This window comes from Blennius ocellaris, assembly GCF_963422515.1.
Source record: "Blennius ocellaris genome assembly, chromosome: 22".
NCBI classification, from domain to species: Eukaryota; Metazoa; Chordata; class Actinopteri; order Blenniiformes; family Blenniidae; genus Blennius; species Blennius ocellaris.
In genome coordinates, this window is record NC_137671.1 from 10,933,155 (window position 1) to 10,959,062 (window position 25,908).

General features: G+C 41.7%; 1 protein-coding gene across 4 annotated transcripts; it reads right to left on the bottom strand.

The window, feature by feature from the left end:
* Positions 1-1,192: 1,192 nt before the first annotated feature.
* LOC308146224 (ninjurin-2-like) lies at positions 1,193-25,628 on the bottom strand. Of its 4 annotated transcripts, none has more exons than XM_080517941.1 (5): positions 25,386-25,628; positions 5,022-5,158; positions 4,335-4,414; positions 3,997-4,160; positions 1,316-1,373 (listed from the first exon to the last, which is right to left on the bottom strand). In XM_080517941.1, the coding sequence occupies exons 1-4, from the start codon at positions 25,479-25,481 to the stop codon at positions 4,006-4,008; spliced, it is 468 nt and encodes a 155-aa protein (XP_080374067.1). In that variant the 5' UTR covers positions 25,482-25,628; the 3' UTR covers positions 1,316-1,373; positions 3,997-4,005. The 4 variants fall into 4 exon arrangements, with proteins under 4 accessions (XP_080374065.1, XP_080374067.1, XP_080374068.1 ...); XM_080517942.1 differs by lacking the exon at positions 1,316-1,373 and adding an exon at positions 3,635-3,741; XM_080517939.1 differs by lacking the exon at positions 3,997-4,160 and having other exon boundaries at positions 1,193-1,373.
* Positions 25,629-25,908: the final 280 nt, after the last annotated feature.

Here is a 25,908-nt window from a genome sequence, read left to right on the forward strand (position 1 = left end):
CTCTTGATGAGCTTCAAGAGGTAGTCACCTGAAATGGTTTTCACTTCGCAGGTGAGCCCTGTCAGGTTTAATAAGTGGGATTTCTTGCCTTATAAATGGGGTTGGGACCATAAGTTGTGTTGTGCAGAAGTCAGGTGGACACACAGCTGATAGTCCCACTGAATAGACTGTTAGAATTTGTATTATGGCAAGAAAAAAGCAGCTAACTAAAGAAAAACGAGTGGCCGTCATTACTTTAAGAAATGAAGGTCAGTCAGTCCGAAAAATTGGGAAAACTGTGAAAGTGTCCCCAAGTGCAGTCGCAAAAACCATCAAGTGCTACAAAGAAAGTGGCTCACATGAGGACCGGCCCAGGAAAGGAAGACCTAGAGTCACGTCTGCTGCGGAGGATCAGTTCATCCCAGTCACCAGCGTCAGAAATGGCAGGTTAACAGCAGCTCAGATTAGAGAGCAGGTCAAAGCCACACACAGTTCTAGCAGCAGACACGTCTCTAGAACAACTGTTAAGAGGAGACTGTGTGAATCAGGCCTTCATGGAAGAATAGCTGCTAGGAAACCACTGCTAAGGACAGGCAACAAGCAGAAGAGACTTGTTTGGGCTAAAGAACACAAGGAATGGACATTAGAGCAGTGGAAATCTATAGAAGTATGTAATTCCACATGTGTTAATTCATAGTTGTGATGCCTTCAGTGTGAATCTACAATTTTCATAGTCATGAAAATAAAGAAAACTCTTTGAATGAGGTGTGTCCAAACTTTTGGTCTGTACTGTACATACATACATACATACATACATGTGGTGCATGGAATCTTCAGTGACTAAATGAGTGAATGAAGCTATTTTTTTAAAGGAAATTTGTTTAAAAACTCTTGTGTTCATTTATTCTTATGTGATTTATGAAGGATGCCTGAAGCTGATGAGGCGGTGATAATAACTTCCGTCACTAGATGGCGCCACAATGAGCTTCATCGCGTGGCCCTTTGAGCAACACATCAAGAAAAACACCGTTTTGACAGTTTATTGCACACACAAAATATTGCTGTTTTAGAGTCAGCGGTGAAAGATAAGCACAAATATAACTGTATTCTTTTAGCACATTGTAAATGTGTGAGAATTTCCCAACCAAAACACAAGTTATTCATTAAACGGTGAAAGGTTTTGTTACGAACGTGTGCGCATTATAAATTGCGAGTGTGTCTGTGTGAATGTCAGTGAATTCGCATCATGAGCCAGGGGAAGTATCCGGTTCCCCGCATGCCAAACGTGCTGATGAAGAGGTTGAGGGCCGCGGTGACGAAGACGATGACGGTCGTCACGTTGTTCAGGTAGTCCAGACGCTTCTGCAGCGTGGAGTTGTTCAGGTCCCGGCGGCCTGCGTCACCACAGAAAGCAGAGGGAGAGGCGGTTCAGACCACACGAGGTGTCTTTAAGTGAGATCTGCATCTGATATTACTTAAAATAATTAAAAAAAACATGGAGTCCACCCCAACCTCAGATCGAACAGTCACACCATGTAGGGCAAAAAAATAAAAAAAATAAAAAAACACAGTACACAGAGCAGATGATTTTTGTTAAATCACCAAATTTATTCAGCTTTTTGGAAGGGATTGTGACACACATAGACGATGCTTTCTGGCTGATCTTGAACTTTGAAGCCATTTTTATGTCGCACACACAAACTTTGAAGTAAATAAATAATACAAAAAAAACCCCATGGTTTATAATATCAACAGTTAAAAAAAAATGTGGGTATACATACAAAGAACAGCAGGCACAATTCTCCACAGTACTACTGCATCTAATTCAATGAAGCATATTTGTATTACAATACTGCGTTGGATTACTTGTATAAATACAATTTTAGAGGAAGAATAATTAATATGTGAGTAAGCATGGATCAATAGAAGGTGAATTGTTTTCCCAACTTTGATAACGACAAATCAATTGGTGTGTGTGTGTATGTGTGTGTAAATAAAGTACAAGCGCACGTGTGTGCATGCGTGTGTTTGACGTGTGTGTGCGTCAGAAGTGGAGTCGGGCCAGCACCCAGCGAAAGAAGCCCGTCCTCTTGGATCCGAAGAAGCTGATGAAGAAGTTAATGACCGTGGTGACGAAGATGACGCCTGTGGCGAGGTTGTTCAGGTAGTCGAGGCGTTTCTGATTGGACACCAGGTTTAGGTCCCTGCGGGCTACAACACACACACACACACACACACACACACACACACACATACACGTACACATACAGACACACATGGTTTCAAACATTTCACCCATCTACACACACATACAGTTGGTGCTTGCAAACACACATGTCCAAACACACGCAGACACACAAAATCTCGGCAACCGTACAATAAGTGTAATTCCATATCTGTGCATTTGGGGGCAGTAACGGGTCTCTGTAGCGTCTTGTCTGCTTTATAAATTGTTCTTCCGTTGTTGGATGGAGACAAACAAGTCCAGGCGTCTTCAGTCCTTTGATAGCGATTCTCTGTAACTTTCACAAAATTATGCGTCGATAAACAATTTTTGCTGAATTTTTTTAATCGAATTGAATTGATTACCTTACCTCAAAAGAACAAATGTGGATTTTTGCTTTAACTGCCAACAATGCACATCTACTTTTTTGATTTACATGTGGCGGGAAAGGGTTGACGGAAATGCTATTATTAAATCGGTAAACCGGAAAACATGTCTTAAACGGCAAAAAATGGAAACAAAAGATGAATCTGCCAATATGGTTAAGACTGCTAAGAACTGGCTTACAGAGCTAAAAGTGGCTAAATACGATAAGTCAGTCAAAACTTCTAAAATTGTTTCAAAACAAACAACAAAGTGTTAAAATGTCTAAAATTACCAAAATGGCTAAAATGTGTCATCAAGCCTGAAATGGTTGAAACTGCTAAAAATGTTGGGGTGAAATAGTTTAAATAGCTAAACAGTTAAAAACTTTAAGGCATTTGTGCTAAAGTATAGTTGCTAATGACCAAACATTTAGCAATTTCTAAATTTTAGAGGTTTTCTGACTCAAGTGAAACCCAGTAATTGCAAATAAATAACTTACTACACCCCCTATGTGGTATAAAGTGGTATTACAAGACAGGGAATTAATTCTCAGTAAAGCATGTAGATGTTTTTGAGATTATATTATGACGGTTGTCTCAAATTCTGATTCAAGTTACTTTGTAAATTTTGGATTTCAATGTGATTATAACTACGACAGTTTGTTTAAACCTGCTTAATGGAGAACTTCTAGCAGCTGTACTTTACTGCCACCTGATGGCAGAGCGGACAACTGCAATTCCCACATCTTTAAATATTTCTTTTCAAAGATATTTGACGAGTTATAAATGATATAAAGATGCTATCTCTGACTTATTAATTTGACTTTATGCTTTTTTAAAGTGAGTTGAAATACAAATAAACACAATTGAAGGCTATTTATATATTCTACGATCTTTTGTTGAGTGTGTAAAAGAAAATCCCAACTATATCAGCATTTTGAGGTTACATTTCCTCCTGCATTGTTCCGTAATCTCGTCTATACAGTATTAAAATGGTGGGATCTCATAGAATGAAGCGCTGCAGGAGCCATCGCAGAAAACAGCTGCGTTGTGTGCCGAACGCAGCTTTTATGACGTTGACAATGAAGGTGAGGAAGACGATGCCGGTGACCAGATTGTTCAGGCAGTTTAACCACCGCCGACAAGACTGGAGGACGGTCAGCTCCAGACGAGCTGTGCTCACGCACACACACAGACACACACATGCACACACAGACACACACACAGACAAAGAAATAGAGACAGACACAAGTATCTTGTTGGTCCCTTGGTCCAGTCTATTCATTCAGTCATTCATAATAACACCAGAGTAGTTGATTAGTAAATGAGTTAAGTTTGTGTGTGTTTTGTGTGAAATATAATGTTTGTTGGGTTTTTTGGGGGGTTTTTTGGTACAAAAAGACGCCACGTGTTCGAGTCGCTCCCTACGTCAGAAAGTCAGAAGTGCATCCTGGCAAAGAGGCCGGTGCGCTCCATCCCAAACACAGAGATGAAGATGTTGGTGACGAAGATGAGGAAGATGAGAACGGTGGCGGTGTTGTTCAGGCCGTCCAGACGCTTCTGGTTGGCCTCGTCGTTGAGGTCCCGCCGGGCTGCAAACACACGCGTACAAACCCAACGTAACGACAAAAAACCAGAACAAACCTTGCTGGTGTGTGTCAGTGCGTTAATGTGTTAACGTGTTAATGTGTTCAGGTTGAAAAAAAACAACAACAAAAAACGTGAAGGGTGGACTGATGCAGCAGGACTAATCTTGCACTGCTCACCAATTATTATGATCAGGACTCCAGCGACGATCTGAAGAGCCAGGGAGAAGGAGATGAGTGTCAGCACTGCGGCGTAGTACCTGACGGAGGAAGAGGGGGAAAGCAAATAGTGGCGTGGAAGAACAACAACAACAACAACAACAACAACTAAAGCCCCTTTTATAGCTGATCCTTATTTCTTTTCATAATTCTTTTTTTGTTGTTTTCTTGCTTTTTGAGGGTGATGATCTGCACATTGGCGTAAATGATGGTGTGGTTGGACAGACTATGATCTACGGTGGCCCAGAAGGGTCAACGTGACTGCAAAAGCCACAACACAAATGTTAACCCACAACAGGTTTGCAGTGCAGTTGGAAGAACAGGCTTTGGATAGGGGGGGGGAATCTTTTGTGACAGACTATTTTATTGACAGGGAAGAAAGTAAAACACTGCTACTCGGTGATTGTGGGAATAATCTGAAGCGTTTCATTTCATTAAACTCTGCTGCGATCAGAATAATCTGCCAGAAAATATTGTCTCCTGAATACAAAAGCCGACCGCTGAACACTTTTGCTGAGGATTTTGCATGTTGTGTTATAGCTTGTACTATTGTGTTGTGGCGTTTGCCGTTCTGTTGTGGCCTTTGCTGCTGTGGCTTGTACAAACACTACAACCAAACCACGACAGCGCCGTGCACGAACGGCTGACCTGTATCCGGCTCCCTGTTCGATGACCGTCTTCATGTGGGTGATGTTGGCCAGGAACAGAGCCACGTCCAACATGCCCTCTGCTGCCGTCTTCTTGGTGGCGTACAGGTTCATGTTCAGGTTGGAGGTCGAGCCCACCTGAAAAAACACACACACACAGGGACAAAACCCACACTTGAAGACACGCGTTGCATTCTAGAAAATGACCTGCAGATGGCAGCAAAGATCAAACTTACAATGCACGACTTTGCCAGAAGGGAAAAAAGTCCATATTAACCATTAGATACAATATATTTCTTATTTTATGATGACTACATATATTTAGCCTTTTTGTCAGTATGGTGATGAAAATACTTTAATAAATTCTTTTTTTTACATCAACTGAGCAGGTTTTAATGAAAATCTTCATGAATCCTGCATAATAGTATTCAGGAGTCTCCAGCATGCATCAGTGTAATTACCTCATCCGATTTAGTATTGTGAACTTTTTTGAGAGTTGCTGTAAGTATTTCTGTCCCCTCACAGCAATCATTAGATAGAGAAAACAGAAATGTATGAACGCATTTTATTTTTCTATAAAATTGTATTTCATTTGTGATTTCAGCATTTGTGTGCATGTGTGTGTAGACAATAGAAGGAAAAGATGACACTGACCATTATTACATAAAGCCGCAGGTTATGACTCACAGCACACGTGATGGAAGTTTTCGAGAGGTAATTACTGTCCCTGTATAGAGGAGCGGCTGCACATCCACACATTGGATCACTTAAAACTGAACTATAGATTAAAGCACCACAAATGGATCTGTTTTTTGTTGTTTTTTTTCCTCAGGCGGTGTCAGCCGTCTCCAGTCCGTCTGTTTTTCTTTCTCCGGGCTGCACAGAGTTGTACTTAAAAGAAGACGTATATCACATACATGAAGTCAGACGTGCACACACTGGGGACACATTGTACTTCATGACCTCATTGTGCTGTAATGCGCTGCTCCAAAACATTGTACATGCACAGTAACTGCGGCTTGTCAGCACGTCTGTCTTCATAATTCATTCTCTGCTAAGCTCCCGCTTTGAGTTTTAGATTTAATTTTCCATTTTGAGCGTGACCACATATATTCGCCACTCTTAAGCCATTGTTTATTATCATAACTGTGTCGATGAGCCGTCATCGACCTTGCAAACTTTCCCATCACACTTTTTTTTTTCTTTTCTTGTCTTTTCTTTTCTTTCCACCCTCTGTACACGTTACTGCTCCAGGACTTGTAAACACGGGACACGTGCACACCGTGATACTATGGACCATGTAAACACGCCGTTCCAGCAAGCTGAGGTCATGTGCGTTCGGCCTCTTCCTCAAACGAGGAGCGTCGCTCCGGCGTCGTGTTTACATCCACTTCCCTCCGCTTCAGCGCCGCCGCGCTTCCTCCTTGTGTGGAGAACAAATGGCTTTTGCAGATCCTGCTCGACGCGAGCTCTGTGGATCATCAGAACTGTGTCTTAACCCCTTTATCACTCCGATAACCTCTCCTCCCTCACAGAATAGTCAGAAGTTGAGTACTGTTAGAGTTAAAAAATAAAATAAAGATAGTTAAATTTGTTTGACGGGCACAGTTTACCTGCACTTCTCACCCCCTGTCAGTGGAATCAACGAGGTTTTGATCCGTGACGACGTGAAAATAACTGCAGATTTGTTGGCTGAACATCCAGGATGTGAACCTGCTTTTCCTCTACATCTGAAATGGTTTTTTGTTTGGACAGAAATCTGGTGACTACAGGGCCTTTTGGAGTCCCCTGAAAAAAGATGATGGGATCTCTGTGAGCTGGAAGACTCTTTCACAGAGGGCTTTAAGATCTGCAAGTATTTTGATAAGGATATAATTCACGATAAATACAAACACTTAAATCAATGATGTCCAGGTTTGTGTCTCTGTTGTTTGTGATCTTTATTGTTTATTTTGTTATTATCCCTCTTTCTTTGTGTGTTTTTTTGGTGAAATAATGGAGATTAATCACACTGTTCTTTCATATTAACAGGGCGTGAATGCACAGTGCATGAAAACATGATTGGTTGCAGTCCAGTCAGTCTGTTGCAGGGTTTATATTCCACATACTGCAATTATAATTAACCAATTAACCTTTTTTTTTTTTTAGACCTTGGGACAACACTGGAACAAACCCAACAGAAAACACAAGACTGGACTCGTATTACTGACATCCTAAACTTCGCCCAGACAAAGTACGGTAAGATAAGTGTCGGGTTCGGGTCGTGACACTTTGATTCAGTACATGAGAGCACGTCGTTGCCACAAATCTAGATTTAATCCCCCTCGCGGCCTGAATCGCTGAACAGTCTGATCCCGTCTTGGTTAATCTCTAAGAAACGAAATCGTATTCCTCGAACTGTAGGGCTGTCAAAACACTATGAACACATGTACAGTGGTATGTGAGGGACACATAGAAAAAAAAAGAAGAAAGAGTGGAAAAAAAAGTCGATGGAGAGTGTAGTGATGGGGGGGGGGCAGCTTCAGAAACCCACGGAGGGAGAGAAAGTATGCATATACGCTGGCATGGCTCCACTTTTTCCTCCTTTGGGGACTCGTGGTCACACTTTATCAACATCAGCCTGGGGCTCGTCGCCAAAGCGCGCGCGCACACACACACACACACACACACACACACACACACACACACACACACACACACACACACACACACACACACACACACACACACACACACACACACTACAACCAAAACACTGGAGTGGCCTGTACAGCTTTTATGGGCCATGTGTGTTCAGTTATATGTTATATTTATGTCTCTAAATGTACTGACTGTACCTTTATAAGTCCTTAAACTAAAAGTCCCTAAAAGTCCTTTTGTTTCACCAGACATATAAGAGGAGCAGATAGGCACTTCTTTTTTCTTTTTTTAAACTCGGTGGGAGCCCAGACCATAGTTGCCGACCAAGTATGTGAATTAAAACCACTTGACTCAACAGCCACTCAACACTGGTATTTGAACATTCTGCCTTATTATTTTCTTAACTTGTTTTTTTTCACTCTATATAATGGTACTCTTGATATATATATATATATATATATATATATATATATATATATATATATATATATATAGTTTGCTGCTACGTTACCACAGAGGGAGATTAAAGGGTGAAACCCTTCTTTTTGCAGAATATAGAAAGACAATGAAGCCTATAATCTGTTAAACAGAAACATTTACTATATAATAACTGATATTTTTCATATTGACTCATAAGCCACATGATTCTCTGATGTCACTTTATGAGCTATGTTTGCCCCTTTTTTTTTTTTTTATCCTAAACTAACATTACGAGGTGCTGATTGGGAGAAACTGATTGCTGAAGTGGCTAAATTGTGGCCAATATTAGAAAGAAGCAAACTCATTTAAATATAAAAAGAATAGATAAACTAACAAATAAGCTTTTACTTTCTATTTTTTAATTCTATTTCACAAAGTTTTACATTGTGAAACATAATGGAGGAATGCAATATATCAGACAGCAAAGAAAAGTGTCATGTGAGAATAAAGTCTTGTTTTCAAGTGGAAATCAGTCATTTCGCAATTACACTGCAATGCTGTGAAAACGTCAGTTCACACGATAATGGCAGATACGGTGGAAAATTATGTCGTTAGCGTGTAGGGCCACTAGTGGGTGCTGATGTTTGTTTGTTCCCAATGAAAGCAAACACGTGTATGCTGTAAACAATAACAATGGTGAGTCCATTGACAGTCAATATAAAACTACAAAGTTTCAGGAGATTAAACTAAGTTTGTGTTCCGGTTTGGACGGACAGATCTGTCTTGTGTCAGAATAAAGAAATAATGTACAGCAATCAAACTAACCATCAATTTCATCGTACCCATGTTACTGCAATTCGGCAACAAGTTGTCGCCTCCGACAGGCCACGCTGTTCACACAAAGTCTTGTTTACTCTGCTGGTTTTCATGGATCCTATTCATACGGCAAACTTTTCCTAGAAATCCAGAGCTCTCGTAAAACTCAAACCATTCCTGAAATCCAGCCATCCTCGGCCGTGGAGCTCTGGGTCATATAACACAATGTACACGACCCAAACACAGCAAACTGCATGAAAAACTCACGATACACACATATAGAGCTGCGTATATGTCTGCCAGAGGGCCATGTCAAACTGTTCATTGTTGTGCATGTTTGTTCCAACCATGAAGTGAAAACATGGCTAAAGAATCACACACACACACACACTGAAGCACATGGGAAGCCCCCTCCCACTCATGCTTAACAGGAAGTGCTCCTCCCCTGGACTCTTATAGGTCGCACTAATGGCCAATAAAACGAATAGCCCAACTAGGAGTGGAGCTGGTTGTTGTCTTTTAGTATCTTATTTTTAAAGTCCGACTCTGCTCCCGGATTCGACTGCCTCCTTTTTTTTCCCCTTCCCTCTGCATTTTTCCGAGGTTCTCTCTTCCTTAAGGACAGGAAAATGTTAAATTAAGTAAATATTGATAGAAAAGAGTCAGCATGAAGAAGGGGGTGGTGTTTTGTCTGTCATGAGCTCAATAATGGAGCTTCTGCTCAAATAAAATGTGGCCGCAGACATCTTTATAAAGCTGCAGCCTGCAGAGAAAACTTGACACCTGAAACTCATGTTGGTTTGTTTTCAGTATTTAAGTAAAGCTGGAGTGCCAAATTGTTTTCAGTTCACGGGTCACGGAAAACTCAATTTGATCTAAAATGACTTGTACCAGTGACTTGACAGCATAGATATCAATAAATAATCTGGAAATAACACCTATAAATATTTTCCCTTCATTTTAGTATAAAGATATACAAGTATGTTTACATTTTAAATATCCTTTTTAAAAACCTGACAAACTTACATGGAGACAGGAGCTACATTTTGAACATTGCAAAATTTTATACTTGCTGCAAAATTAAGTGAAAATACAATGTCTTTTATATTTGAACTAAAAGTGAAACAAACGACCCGACATTGATCTTTTTTAAAGTTCATTTGCAATTTCCACTGTTTGCCAGAAGATCCCACTGGATGAAATGGTAACTTTTGTTAAACAATTTCTTCTTAACATGATTAAGAGGATTTTAGCACTACGTCAACAAGAATACTCTTAAAACATAACTTCCTTTTAAAGTTACTTACTGTATGATGCATTAAAAAGTTAAATCTCACAAATTTGAATCGCACTGCTTCTTTAATTGTTCATCTTGTTTGAGGATGGAATTCACCAATATACAATATACCGGAATGACTATGCAATCATCAAATCTTTTAGGTATAAATATTTGGTTTTGTATGGATCCCTGAATATACTGACTATGCGTACAAACCATTTGGCCCCAATATGGCAGATTAAACCTTGTGGAGGAAAGAAAAACAACCAATACGACATTAAGGAGTGATTTCAATCAAAACAATCCTCACACAAAATCCTTACTCTGGATGACATTTTCTCTGGTCCCCACTTCATACTGAATACAAGAACAAAAAACCCCAAAACAAAACAAAAAAGATCTGAAAATAGTGAATGCGTGCATGTTTTTATGATACCAAAATAAGCCCCAGACTACATAATGTGTGGATGGTGCTTGGCCTAACATTGGGAGACATGTGTTTCCTTGATTATAGGGGCCAATGACTAAATGAGCACATTCCGATATTTATGCATTACCGTCTGTCTCACTAATAAGCACGTTCCCTGCTGTCATTTATGGCACCACTGAGTCAACCCACATGTCATTTTAACACACCGGACGCAACCTCTTGGTTCTTTTTCAAACCATCCCTTCATGTTGTGGGTTTTTTTTTTTTTCCCCTTATCCTACTCTCTGTCACATAAATCATCCCGTGTTTCTGGCTTCACTTAGATTCTGCAGGAATGCTGAAATACTGCAAACTCATGCCTTGTTTTCTTAAAAAAAAAAAACTGATTCGTGGAGATGCTTAGTTTAAGTATTAAAACAAAGTCTTTGCATACAATTTGTTACCTTCGTTTTATGCTCCTACAACTTGAACTTGAATAATGTACTTTTAATTATCAACTGCATATTGCAGATTGAAGCTATTTAACTAGTTCACAAGTACTGACTCCTTCTCAAACCAGAGTATTTAATCAAGGAGGGATTTGTTTTTGGTTGTTGGTCAGTGTTTCTGGCACTCACGGTGTGGTTACGGGTTGCGAGGCCACAGTGACTTGAGACACGCTGTACAAATTTATATCAAGCCAAAACCATGACCAAAGTTGCTGTTGCTCAAACCTCCCTGCAGATTGGATGCAAACTCCAGACTCTGGAGCGATCCGCTCACCACTGTGAAATGCAGAAATGTGGCACCTTGTTCGCAAATTCGAGGAATTTAGGAGACATGGACTTTGGCTTTTCAACTTGTTTTGACTGAAAGTTTGTGTTTTTGCACCAGGGTTGTTAAGTTAATTTGAGTTTGGGAGTTACATGTAACACAATTAGAGCTCAATTGGGAAAACCAATGGTAAAATAATAATACAAAAACCTGTAAATACCAACAAAATGTTTTTTCCTGAGTTGCAATGCACTGCCAACGAGATCTATTATTAGCAAACTCAAATTGTTCTCACAGTGCAATCTCAAATCCATCTTGTCAAAGAGTTTCTTTTCGGGCTCTCATGCCAAAATCAACTTTTATGGAACAATTATTCGGGGAGTAATGCAATTTCACCGTCAATGACTCGCTTGGTTACCATGTGTACCATCTTTATGAACTAGTGCAATCCCTCGTGGAAAAACTAGGAACAGCAGGTGCTTTTTATGGCGGACGAATCCCATGTGCTGATCTTGGCCTGTGAAACTCAGTCCAGTGTTTTAGCTGCACAAGTTATCATTTTCTCTTTATTGAAATTAGTCCTCGTTCACAGTAGGAAGTTTCTGTATGGAGATTCTCCCGACACATGTTCAGCTTTTCTCTTGGTACTTCGAAAAAACCAGCGTTAGTGACCTGCCTTCACCCATAGTCAGCTGGAAATGAGTACAAATGGAACCACTCAATGTTATGAGTTTCATTCAATGTAGAGCAAAAGAAACTTGAGGGAAAAAAAAAAGATTTGTCAAAGAAGCGGATCCAGTGATTTGAAAAAGAAAAATTTCTTAAACTTAATACCAGGCTGGAACATGGAGAAATAGCCAATAAACCAGGAATGTTTGGTAATTATTTTAGGAGGTACAAGCATGAAAAAGAACAACTATGTGAAGTGAGCATATTGTTAAAAACATATAGATATTTTTTTTTCCCAAGGCATCCGGGCCTCAAATGTATGATTGTCTGTTCAGGTGCGTGTCTCTAGGTGTGTGTGTGTGTGTGTGTGTGTGTGTGTGTGTGTGTGTGTGTGTGTGTGTGTGTGTGTGTGTGTGTGTGTGTGTGTGTGTGTGTGTGTGTGTGTGTGTGTGAAAAAGTGTCCATAAACACCTCGTCCTCCTCTGACGTCAGTCACTCGGCAACAATCTGTTGTGTAACAAGTGGATTTATTTGGCTCACTGTTAAAGAAGGATGGAATGGTAATGCCAAAAACCTTTGAGGGAAATGTTGGCGAGGTGTGTGTGTGTGTGTGTGTGTGCGTGTGTGTGCGAGAGAGGTATTGGTATGTAACACATGCCAGTCGTGTGTGTGTGTGTGTGTGTGAGTGCAAACCCCACTACATGCTGCCATAGCAACGCCGCGAACACACATGTAAACAGGAGGGTTCAGTGTGGAGGAGCGGGAACGGCAGGTATGTCGAGGCAGAGTCACCTCACAGAGTGAAACCCCGCTGCTCACTCGTTTCACGCAGAGCAACAACGGGTCAGTAGGCGACGACAAAAGCTCGGGACAGAATTTGTGCCGCTGTACCTCATTTAGTGTTGTTTATATGAAACAACTCGTACAGCTGGTAGGAATTCACACACAGAGACAAGATTTGTAGTCAGGAAGTGACCGTGCATTTCATCAGTGTTGTACAAGTTACTGAAAATCATAAATCCAGACCAGTGACCAGTTAACTCAGCGAAAGTTGCATCAAGTTGTTTGGAGGAAAAGATGCTCTTTAATCGGGATGTTATTGGTTTATAGTAAAACAATTTGAAGCAGCAACAAAACACCTGAGATAAACTACAGACATAGAGGGAGGAATTATGATAAGAGATACTGTAAAACTAATGGAAAGTTATGTCAGACATATGGCATATATATTGCTCATGGTTTTCTATTCTATTCTATTCTATTCTGTTCTATTCTATTCTATTCTATTCTATGCATTGTTGTCTTGAAGTCCAGGTAATTCACTGTTGTTGATTTATTTATATATACGCTCACATTCACAATATCTTTCCTCAAATAGATCCAAATTTTTGTACAACACTGCCCCTGTAGGTCATCAGTGGTATTACTCTGTTTGCAAGCTCTATTTTTGAGGATAATGGATATGATGACTAATTGAATGAAAAACATTTTTTGGCCCAAAAGACGAGAGGCTTCAGGTAAATAATGGACATGGAGGTATGGATAAGAGCATGGCTGTGTGTAAAATGTGCTCAAAGACTTTCCACCAAATCTGTGGCATCACATTTTGTATATTCAAACAGCACCTAAATTATTCTATTAATAGTTTGGAATATGTACTGTAATTGTATTTATTGACTCATTCATCTGCCAAGATCGAAGATCTTGCTTTTATATAAACAATTAAATGCAATTGAATTGTAATTAATTGATTAAAACATCCATTATTATTTTTTTAGCTCGACCTTGCGTCCATCTGTTTTTCGCATCAGTGTCTCGTTTCTTTATTGTGCTCATCCTTCTTCCTGAAGATAACACGCACGCTTTAAATGAACATTTCCCCCTTTGTTCAGTGGTTTCCTCCAACTAAAATGGGAGGATTTACAGTCTGGGGATTTTTTTTTTCTTTTTATCCGTATAAGTAACGCAGGCCCCTGTAATGTCTTTAAACAGAGTTATACCTCCACAATGTGTAATTACTGTAAGGAAATACACTTGTACACTGTGCACAATGGAGCATAAAATTGACCTCCTCGCCTTTTTGCATGATTTGTAGAGTTGTAAAAATATGCTGCTCATTGTTGAGTGTTTGCTCGAGGTTATTACAGGGAGGGCTGGTTTGAAAAGTGTAGGGATAGACGTCAGACCCTTTGGGAGCGTAAACCTTCATTTCCAAGAATTCTATGTGTGCAACATGTCACAAAAGGCTTTCAGTACAAAAAAAAAGAAGAAGAATATGTCAATTAGCAGATGAAGAAAAGACTTTTCTTTTAAACAACTGTAATCAGAAAAAACTTGGTTTTCATGTCGAAGCGATAAAACGTTTTGCAAACACATTTCAGGGGGTCAGGGGTCGGCAGTAAATTGTGCAAGAGCCCCTCCAGGGAGCAGATGTTTGCTACCGTGGGAGCTCCCAGACCCTCCATTTAGAGGAATGCTGTCTTCAAACGTGGTGCCACCTCGCCGCCGCTGCAGCACGCCGCTCGTTTTAAGACTCCGGCGCTCCGCGAAACAATGTGTGGACTGTTTTCTGCAATAATAAGTGATTTCACTGCGCAGCTGATATTTAAACAGTCGTCTTCACAGCAATGCTGCAGTGCTGCATTCTGCCTCCGTCACAGAGGAGCGACGTTAACGTTTAAACATTCATGTGAGCGACAGAGTTTAAAGAGTCTCTTTTTTTTAGCATTTTAGAGGAAGGTATGGGTTTTTTTGGGGGGAATTAAACCATTTTTAAAGGGATGTCTCTGCAAACAACACAAGTCGTTCAACCCATTTATGGCTTTCTCACTGAAAAAAAAACGTCTTCTGCTGCCAAGTGGGCAAACATTTATTCTTTACTCACAATAGTGTGTAAAATGAATGCAGCACAACAAAAGAAGCAGGAAAAAGCATCTCCCACTGGCTTGTAGTTGCAAAAGAAGCATGGCATTACAGCATCATGTGTGAACTTTTTAGGCCAATTCATTCTTTCGTTAGTGTTTACGAAGGCAGTGTAAGTGTTGATGAACTTTAGGGGGTGTGTTCTAATACTTTTGTCGGTCTGGGGCCAACATGGAAAAATCTGTTTTGTTGAGGAGCCAAATTTAATGCCAGCTGGGACACGCCAGTAAAATAATAACATGATCAATTTTCCTCGACTTGAGAGTTTTTGGGGGATCTTCGCAGTACCTCCGACTGGAACCACACCAGCTTGAACCCTCCACATCTGCTCCAGCTGTTCCTTTGACCCGTCGTACCTGCCAGCCTTTTTGTGTTCTCTCTTTCTGATTTCGCTGTGAGCTGTCGCTGCAACATCACTCACCGTTGCCCTCTTTTGTTTCTTTCCCGCTCATCACAATGTCCAGTTGGCTATTTAGCAGCTGTTTGTTCGTCTGAAAGGTAAAGTCCTACAGGAGCTTGGCTCCGTCGTTATGTCCCACCGGAATTTAAGTAAGTATTGTGAGTTGCGGGGGAGGAGTATATAATATTAAACTTCCTCCATTTTGGACAAACATGTGAAAACAAGAAGAGAATCCAAAATACGTTGGTTTTTTAAAATTATTTATGTGTGTTTGCACCTTTTGTTGGACAGTTTTCTTTGTTGTCTTCGTGATTCATATGTCGGAAATAAATTCTTATGTGCCTTTGCTTCTGACTAATTTACCGGGGTGCTAATCTTTCTCTCCGGGATGACCTCCGTGTGTGGCGCACGCTGGCAGGAGTACAAAGATTCTAAAGCCTCAAAAACCGCACCGAAGTTGCAATCGAAACCCCGGACGAGTCATCCGAGCCTGGGATTACACGGCAAGCCGTGACAGTTCTCGCGGTTTTGGAGTAATTACAATTCGTCGAATCAGAAAATCAATTCGGCACAATATGATGTTGACTTGCAGTCAAACCAGCGTACGAGTATCCAAAGCAAACAAGGTGAGTGTGGGAGGCAGGATGGATTAGTGTATACTGTAAATACCTGCAACGTAAAAAAAAACAACAACAAAAAAACACTCTGGAGTTGTGCCTTGAGGGATGAGGGCGTGAACAGGTGTATCAAAAAGAAGAAAAAAGAAAAATGGAACGTTCCCAAGATGCGAGAGTGACACTTTCTCTTGTCGTGTCAGTCAATCTGAACGGTGTTTTTCCGCGGATGTTGGAGGTTTAATCCTCCCTCAGGCCTGTGACAGTGCAGGGCATTCCTCCCAGAGGTTTCCTGGTTTTAATGGCTCACCCTTCATCGCTCCACCCCCCCCCCCCCCTCCACCTCCACCTCCACCCCGGCACACACTTCCTTCCTCTGAGTGTGCGAGTGCTTGTGGGCATGTCCACTTCCCGAGTTCCACGAAAGCGGCTTTATTGCACCGAGGCTGCAACACGTGAGTCATATGAAGAGACAGACCGATGTAAACACGGACTGAGATCAGAGAAATGCACCCCAGCAAAAAAAAAAAAAAAAACTTTTACTTTCATGTATTATAAACCCTTTTGCTGTTGATTAATTTCACAAAGGCAGAATAAAATAATGTTACGCTCACAAATGTCCATTATTTCAGCTGTGAAAATTATTTTAATCTTCTGAGCGCCATTTTTTTCCCTACAGTTTTTGTTGACGTATTTACATGACTCAGGGTGGTTATGTTGTTTGTTGTGTTTTGACGCTCTAACTCTTGATGCTCGCTTTTAGTCAGGCAGCCACTTGGACGTCCACTCCCTCCCTCGCGGCTCAGATCAGAGCAGTGGACTAGTTGTCCAGCTCAATACTATTGACTATTCAACAAAGTAATTAGTACTTTAGACTGATGAAAACTTCCGAAAAGCAACTAGCGAAGCTCCCAGCTGCATGAACCCAGCATGAATCCCACTGAGAGTAAAGTCAGGTATGGATTGTTCAAGCTATTGCTGTAAGTGCATTTCAAATATATACAAAGTGACAGATTCCTTTAACCTCAAAGAAAGTATTTCATTTAAAAAAAGACACCTCATGGACAGATAGAGGTCCTCGCTACGCCTCCTGCCTTCAATCCTGTCAAGTGTATTCCTTCACCAGACAGCCATTCCACTCTATAGATAACCATAAATAAAAAGGGCTTGTGACACACAGATTTCGTCAGTGTACACATCACGAATAAGGAGTTACAACTCTGTCAGGGTGCGTCCGCGAGGTCGACGGGTAGATTTACATCCCTGCCCATGTTTCATTTAATCAAGATGTGACATGTGGAAATCTACTGAGGCCATAATTAAAACAGTGTCGCCGAGCGAGTAGGATGCCTGTTGAACCAGTCGGACGTGACCAGGCGTGCAGCAGCGTCCTGCTCCCTTCCTTACACGCACCTGACACGTGACGCTGTTTTGGCTTCGGCGTGTTTCTGGCCGGCTGAAAACACAAGTTAGCGATAATCTGCGAGGAGGAGCTGCAAAAGACGTCCGAGATAAACAGCCAGCAACAAAGGATCAGTTTCACCCGGAGCATAGCCGCAGGAGGCGAAGAGTAAACTGCAGAGTTGAGCGGGAATATTTGCATAAGCAGCTCTGCACACGCGTTTCTTCCTTTTTAAAATCATATTTCCCTGATTGCAAAACTCCTCATTTGCATCATACAGACATGTTAGTTTATTATAATATGGAAGGCGATCGGTGTAATTTCTGAATTTCTGCTCCCACTGCTCGGTAATAACATATTCGATCGTCATGATGGCAATTTAAAATTCTGGGTTATGTCCCGTACTCGTATAGTTCAAAAGCCTCGAACAACAATATGAGCAAAGAGACGTCGGAAGGACGATGGTGTATGCTGCTCTCGTCAGGTTCGGTGTTGAAAATGTTCCTTAATTAGTTCCTGCGACATTTAGACGAAGATCTTTTGTGATGCTTGGAGGCCTTTTGTACAGCTTTGTTATGACCTGTGTGGTTTTTGTTAATCACATCATTTATGTAATTCTCCAGCCTTCATTACATAAGTGACCCCTGATCTTCTATCCACTTTCGTCAGTGACTCAGATATTTATCGCGCTGGCCGGCACAGGAAATGCTGTAAAACAGGACAATTTTCTTGGAATCAAATACACTGAGTCACATGCACCTCTGTGCGCTGAGGATTTACGACTACTTGTCTGAGCAAACTTAATAGATGTTTTTTTTTTTTCAAAGACGTAAAAGTTTGAGTTGATTTTGAAGGATGTTCCTGAACAAGCAACACACACGCAGCTGGACACACAGAGAGCGTACAGCAGTAAAGCTGAGTAAACGTTGGCGTGGGCACGCATCTACTGGCGCTCATAAATATGATCTATAGATGTTTGTGGAGCGTCGGCTTATGTAGACAGACAACGTGGGATAGATAGAGAGAGAGATAGAGAGAGAGACAGAAAGAGAGAGAGAGAGAGAGGGGGAAAAAATCATGTGAAACAGTTTCATGTTTCGTCACCGGGGAGACGTCAAACTGCAACACCCCAGAGTGGCTATAGTTTACAGGAAAAAACCATTATCGGCATTGCAAACTTTTGTTTATTGGCGATTGTGTTTCTTTGACAACTTAATGTGCAAGATTTTTAACAGCCAAGTTGGTAGTTACAGTAATTGCACGTTGAAAACGAGTTAAAACAGTGTTTGCGCCTCTTCAACCAGGATAATCCTTGTCAATAATTGTTCGACTGCAGGTCCGTTGGGCCCGAGGGGTTAAGGTTCCGTCACCCGGAGAACAGTTAATGACAGAGTGGCTTTGTTTCACATTTAGCACGATCTCATTGTGTCCACTTCAACAATAGTCCCACGAGCACCGCAAGGCACCAGGCAGACAGGATGAGGTAAGACAGGCCCCTCACGCCTCGCACATATTCATTCTTTCCCATCTGGTTTTTTTTTCTTCTTCTTCTAAAAAAAAAAAATCACTCGTGACCCCGCACAGATACATTAGACCACTGTACCCACTCAGCAATTACGGTACACTCACACACAAAAAGCCTCAAGTGGTACTATTATGTTACAGTAGCGCCTCAAACTGCCAGCGTTCGTATAGTAGCACTATTGTGTCCATTCAAACTCTCAGGCTGATCCTCCAATGATGTTTATTTAAATCAAATGTATGCGTCCAATGTATGTGTTCCATCAGCGCCATATCGTGACATAGTGTCATAAACAAACACGCCGTCTGTCGTAGTCTGAATTATTTTTTTTTCCACATGCAAGACAACATCTCCCTCCATCTGTCCCTCCAACCTCTTTTTTTCTGGTTTCTATCATTTCTTGGAGCGTTTGAGTGAGAAACTCGGCTTTCTCTTCCTCCCTCCTCAGACACAGGCCATTGCTTGTGTCTATTTTTACATGAATACTTTAACACACGTGTTTGGCCGCAGTCTTTTTTAACAACTCGCACCGCTGCCGTCAAATATAACCAGATTATACATGCGACCGGTAAGCAAAACACACAATTCTCTGATAATGAATCCATCTTTATGAAAAGATTTAAACAGCAACATGTCTTTTTTTTTTTTATGAGATGGGTGTGTGCACACAGAGCGACGCAGATTTTATATGTCTGGAGTGTTTATGATTCGTGTGTGTGTGTGTGTGTGTGATAGAATCCCGGTGAGACGGGGGGTTCCTGCTTTTACTTGGCAAACACGACTGGAACAAGTTGATGAAAAGTGAGGCCTGAAAGCTGCTGCGAGTGATTTATTTCAAACGGCAAGCTTTGGGGACGCTCTAATCTGCACGCAGAGAGTGGACCGAATCAAAAAAGATTTTTAATCCTACGCTAAAAGGAGTAGACTCACGAGTGTGGTGGGAATTCCCGAGCCTTACGTCTGCTCTGTTTCACCGTGACAATATAATTGTGGGTACAAATGTGTAACGGAGAGGACTGGCTCGTGTGTGTGTGTGTGTGTGTGTGTGTGTGTGTGTGTGTGTGTGTGTGTGATCATTTAATTGTTTAGATCTGGTAGAAGCTCAAGCTTCATCTGGTATCACTCATCCATTCTTTTATTTGCACATGCACTCTCTTTAAACTCTCTAAAGGCCTTTATCACATTTCTTTGGAAAGGCGGGGGGGGGTTCCACATGTAAACACACTCACGCACGCAAAAATTGGACACAACTCCTGTAAAGCTGTTTTAGATTTAGACGGAGTCAGCTGTCATTTCCCCCCGCTAAAATGAAAAGAAAACACAAAATCCCCCCCCCCCCCCCCCCCCCCCCCCGGATGGAGAATAGAAGAGACGGCGAAACGGAAATAGAAATGACGTTACAAAGAAAAGAGGGTGGAGAAAAGGAAGTGTGTGGAGGAGAAAAAGAACCACAGGCATTTATGAAATGTTATGGAAGATGGACTGATGGAATGAAATAAAGCAGAGAAGTGAGTTATATCGAGTTATTTGTTAACTTTTCAGCCCTATTCTTTCACCTCTGACAAGATTTGACATGAAAATGTCTCTAACTCCCTGACTGTGTATTAAAAAACTCAAAGGAAACAGAGATCCACTTGTGTTTTGTGAACAGTTACTAGTCATGTGTAAAAAAAGTGCAAAAGTAACTTTTTTGTTTTTAATGCTCCACATCAAAACAAATTAAGGCCAAATTGGTTTCTCCACAGCCGCCATGTTTGTTTTGCAGCTGGATGACAGAAGGACAGATGAGCGAGTGAAAAGGTCAAAGGTCAGATTCTCAAACTCGCAGTTTAAATCTAGTTTTGGAAAAGAAAAAGAGGCGAGACTTGTGCCTTCCACATTCTTCAAACCTCCTTCCCGCCAGTGCAATCTTTGAGTAAGGCTCCTTCCAAGTATTTCTGAAAAATGTGGGTCAAATTCAGAAGGAATTCATCCTTATTTTTAAATTCTCAGTTTCCTCATAGAGATCACTGGAGAACAGTACATGAAGACGCAGTTTCCAGACATTTTAAAGTCTGCAAAGAAACTATCTAGTGTATATATAACCAGTTATAAATAGCATATAATTTCTGCACGTAACAAAGAGTTTTCTGGTTTCAACTACTTTCTAAAGCTCTCGTAAAAGTTGAGTTTGTGAAACTGCTACTTCCAAGATGAGTACTTGGCCCTGGAATGCGGTCAAAAAACCAACATGGAAAAAAAAAAAGTCCTTCAAACGCTCTGCATGAAATCAAAACAGCTCAGCTTTTACAGTATAGCACATAGTTAAATTTTAACACATTATAGGATAACAAGAGTTTAAAAAAAAAACAAGAACAAGCAGATATTTCCTGATGTCAAAGCATCACAAGGTAACATAACATAACCCATAACAAGGTCTTGTCTACATTTCAAAATAAAACTGATATATATATATATATATATATATATATATATATATATATATATAAACAGTCATGATATTACACATCAGTGACGCATGAGTCGCTACACAACAGCAGTCACTTAAACGTCTTGTGTCATTTAAAGACGAGGGTGTCAGATGAAAGTTCCCAGAATCCCCTATGCACACACGTTCTCGTACGTCACACCTACACTCAGAATTTGGCATTTGCCTCGTAGGGGCCGCGGAGAGGTTACACACACACACACACACACACACACACACACACACACACACACACACACACACACACACACACACACACACACACACACACACACACACACACACACACACACTCTTGCAGCAATCTGTTTTTGGGGGTCGACAGAGAGAGAGAGGGAGAGAGAGAGAGAGAGAGAGAGAGAGAGACAGAGAGAGAGAGAGAGAGACGGTGTCTGCAGAGGGACAATCGATAAACCACGTGGGTAAACAGAGAAACATACAGTTGATCATCCAGTCAAGTACAGTTGACGCTACTATTCAAACTCGTGTAAGACTAAGTTATTCGTTTAATCACCGGGATTAAGACGTCAACCACCGTTGTTGATGTTGGCTGCGAGCGACATGCGAGACGTGCTGGCGAACTCACAGCGCGGCCCGCCCGGGCTTGTACATGTTTAAGAGGCAACCTCACACACCTCTGGATCACTAATGTTATACTTATGAGACGTGATTTCCACTTTCATTCTTGTCTTGAGAGCCTGAGGGCATTTGAAGGAATAATTCGGCTTGCATTTACACTTAAGGTCACACAGTGATAAAAGAGCTTTGCACTCTCACAGTTTGATTCTGTGTTGGGGTAGTAAAGTACTAATGTACACGTGTGTTGCCATATATTGTTTTATCCATTTCAGTACATTTCAAAAAGTACATTAGCACTGTGTGTTTTAGTTCCACTTCACCGTATTCATATCCAATGGGAGTATTCATGAGTACGAGTGTTCATAACCTCACATTATCTCAGCAGTGTTGACAAAGATCAAATGGTAAACGTCAAACTGGTGTTGTAAAATAGTACTGAGATGCCAAACTTGGCCCGCCGAGTCTCTCGGTCTTTGAACATGACTGTCGTGCCCGGAGAGGCCGTGCGATTCCTCCCGATTCCTAAACCCGGCGCTCCACGCCCTGCCGCCACGCTCCATACATAGAGCAGCTCGGAGGTGTAAAGCCCCCGCGCCATGGAAATAGATCCATCATGACAGCTTCACACAGACGCCGCTGTGGAAACCTCGTGAATCCAATTTCAGCAAATTACATGCTTCCCTTCGAATTCGGTTTGAAGCTGATTAATTTCAATTTATTTTCAGGATCTCTTGAGGGAAATAAATAAACTGGAAGTCCATTGTGACAGGAGGTATAACAGCTTCGCGTTACAGTAACTCTAATAAATCTCGTCAATGTTTGAGGGTAAACAACACATTCAGGTGTGTGCAAACCACCAGTATTTATCGCCAGAAAAGCAAGATGAACCACTGGCTGCAATATTTACAAGTAAATACCATAAAAAAGCTCATGAATGGGCCTCATCAACTCTTACCACTACCACACTGGTGGAGATTTAAAATAGTAAGTTGAACCGCGTCTAATTATATAGTGGTACACAGAATACTTCTTTTCACGCCGTTTCTGTAACACATACACCTCGGCACCTGCTGCGCGTCACAATAAAAGCATTCCTGCAACGAGACCCTCAACTGGCTGCTAAAGCCACACGGCAAATGCGTCTGATGATGGAATCAATCACTGGCGTACAAGCTGCGAACGGGCGGTGACATGCAGGACACATGCTGGGGGAGCGATTCCCCCGGTGCTCCCGCCTCCACCCGTAGCTTTCGTCGACGCGTAATTACGCCACTGGGGTGGAAATGAATAGTTGCGGCGATGACTTGGCATCTGGGCGTCTAAACATTTACGTTCTGAGCAAGACGATACGGTCATTACTGCGTGAGCCCGGTGGCAGATTGCGGCCAAATGGCAGCGTATAGGCTCTCGGCTTATCGGCGCTCAAAGACCGCCACCGACGGTTTAAGAAAGTTGCTTTCGTTCTTGATAATCGCTGCTAAAACATCGGTTTCAGTGACTGTTTTACTATTAACTTGATGGGAATTTTTAGAAGCTGTTTATATAAAAAAAAACAAAAAAACATACATTTGTTGATATTTTCGATCAGTTCAAAATTTACATCTTACTCCTTTTGGTTTCATAAACACCTGGAGAGAGCCACACATGTAAAAATAAAACTTAAAGACATCATATTATGCAGCTTTTCAACACTTTCACATTGGTCTCTTTGGTCCTAAAACGTTGTATTCAAAGTCTATTGCCCCAAATCCAGCTTTACCTTGATTTTATTGTATTGTATTATTATTATATTATGCATATTACTGTTGGAAAACCCAATAGAAAGGGAATTTATGCATAATATGGCCACTTTAATAAACGACAAGTCCTGTTCCCTCTTCATTTTCATGCAGTGGTGCAAGTACACTGCTGGGCATAATCTGTTAAAACATTATTATTAATCACTTCTCTCTTTCCTGTCTCCTTCAGCGTGTTTACATAAAGCCACGCACACAATATGGCTTTGGTGCTAATGCTACCTTTCTAATAAAGTAGCTGTGTTGTGATGTGTGGGCTATTCTGCCTCAAACAGAGCAAGTAAACTAATTACAAAGAGCAGAAAGCCAAATGTTTTACACCCATTTTAGAATAAATAGAAAAAAAGTGGCTCTCTGTTGCTTTCTGTTGTGTCCAAGAGAATCCTTGTCTGGATGGTTAATTTACTCACTGTTAACTTTGCAAAAGAGGACACAAGTTCCATCTCCATGTTTTATTCATGCAAATGTGAAGGTTGTACAAGACAAGGCACCTGGCAAAATGCAAAAAGGACATTATTATATATGCAAGCAGATGTTTGGCTTCGGGTCAACTCCACCCAGCACAACACGGAGACCACAAGTCGCGGCATACAGTAAATCTATAAATACATTTATATCTGTATGTGGTGTTGACTTTAGAATCGAGAACATGTAGACTGAGCCTGACCCTTGACACACACACACACACACACACACACACACACACACACACACACACACACACACACACACACACACACACACACACACACACACACACACACACACACACACGGAACGAGTCTTGAGCAATGGCACTTTGTTCACTGGGGACTGTGCAAGCTAAATATATCAGTAACAGATATTCCTGCTGCTTGACAGGCAGGGACACTGCTGCCTCTGAAACTGATAAACAAGATGAATTGCAATGGGCGTGCGCGCGCGCGTGTGTGTGTGTGTGGAGGCGATGTGCCTATACCTATACCTATGGTGAGAATGCGATGTGAAACCTTTCATACAATCTCAAACCAAACCCAAGAAAATCATTGAGAAACTTAACAAAGTACCTTGAAAGATGAGTGTGAACACCCGTTTGTATAAACACCGGCTGGAACCCCCCCCCCCCCCCCACACCACTCCTCAGTTCTCCAACCCTGCGCTGACCCCCTTTCATTGCTTTAACCCATAACTACATGAGAGGACGTTATTAGCCTTCGCACCCAGGCCCTAATTGATATTTGATGGATGTCGCGATCGTATCTCGGTCTCAGAATAGAGGACAGACACCGAGTGGAACTCGGAGAGCCTCGGCGGAGCCCTCTGATCCTCGGCTCTCACGTAGACAGAACATACCACAGCTGGGTGGCGAGGCAGGGACGGGAGCAGTGAGTCGGGGTAACAGCTAGGCCAGGAATGAGAGAGATTGAAGATGAAAGAGCAGAGGGGAAAAGAAGCTGAGAAAGAAGGGAAACGGAGGGGAGAGGCAGGAGAGGTCACCCACTAAACCAAAAAAATAAAAAATAAATCATCCTCCACCATTCAACACAGTTCCTGCCTTCTGCTCTTTCAGTGCATGTCCTCAAATGACTCTCACCTCTTCTGCCATTTTTTTTTTTTTTCCAACACGGATTTTCCCGTCTTTTCCGGCGCACTAACCTGCAGCGGGCCGCCGGCTGGCATGGTGGACCTCTGCGATGTCAGGTCGATGTCTCGGCCCGGCTCTCCTCGCTCCGTCTTCCCCATTCCCTGCATGATAAGACGCGTAGCAAACAGCCGACCAAATGCGCACTCTCTCCCACACACACACACACACACGCACACACACTCGAACGAAAATGCTAATGCAAGGATGGCAGCGGTCGTTGTGAAAGGAAATTGCACTGGACGCCGGGCGCCAAGCACCAGGCAAGGCCAGGGAGGACAACGATGGGACAAACAAACGGCTTATTCACTGCATCTTCACACACCCCCACACGCACACACACCCCTCCATCTCTCACTTTGCACTCTTTCAGTCTTTTTCCAACAGGATTCTGGATAATTTTAATAAAAATGCTCACTGAAGCATCATTTTGAAAACCGGGCAAATATTGTCTGAAAGTCTTTGGCCGACTCGCGGCTATTTTTGGGGCGACTGACCACCCCGGACTAAAGTTGTGTCTATTTGTGCCTGCTGGCT

What these genes read in the sequence shown, in the direction of transcription:
- LOC308146224 (XM_080517939.1), bottom strand. Translation starts at nt 25,481, where the DNA reads ATGCAGGGAATGGGGAAGACGGAGCGAGGAGAGCCGGGCCGAGACATC. An exon ending in CAGCCGGCGGCCCGCTGCAG is followed by an intron (nt 5,159 to 25,385) that starts GTTAGTGCGCCG and finishes GTGTTTTTTCAG; the next exon opens with GTGGGCTCGACCTCCAACCT. An exon ending in GAACAGGGAGCCGGATACAG is followed by an intron (nt 4,415 to 5,021) that starts GTCAGCCGTTCG and finishes TTCCTCCGTCAG; the next exon opens with GTACTACGCCGCAGTGCTGA.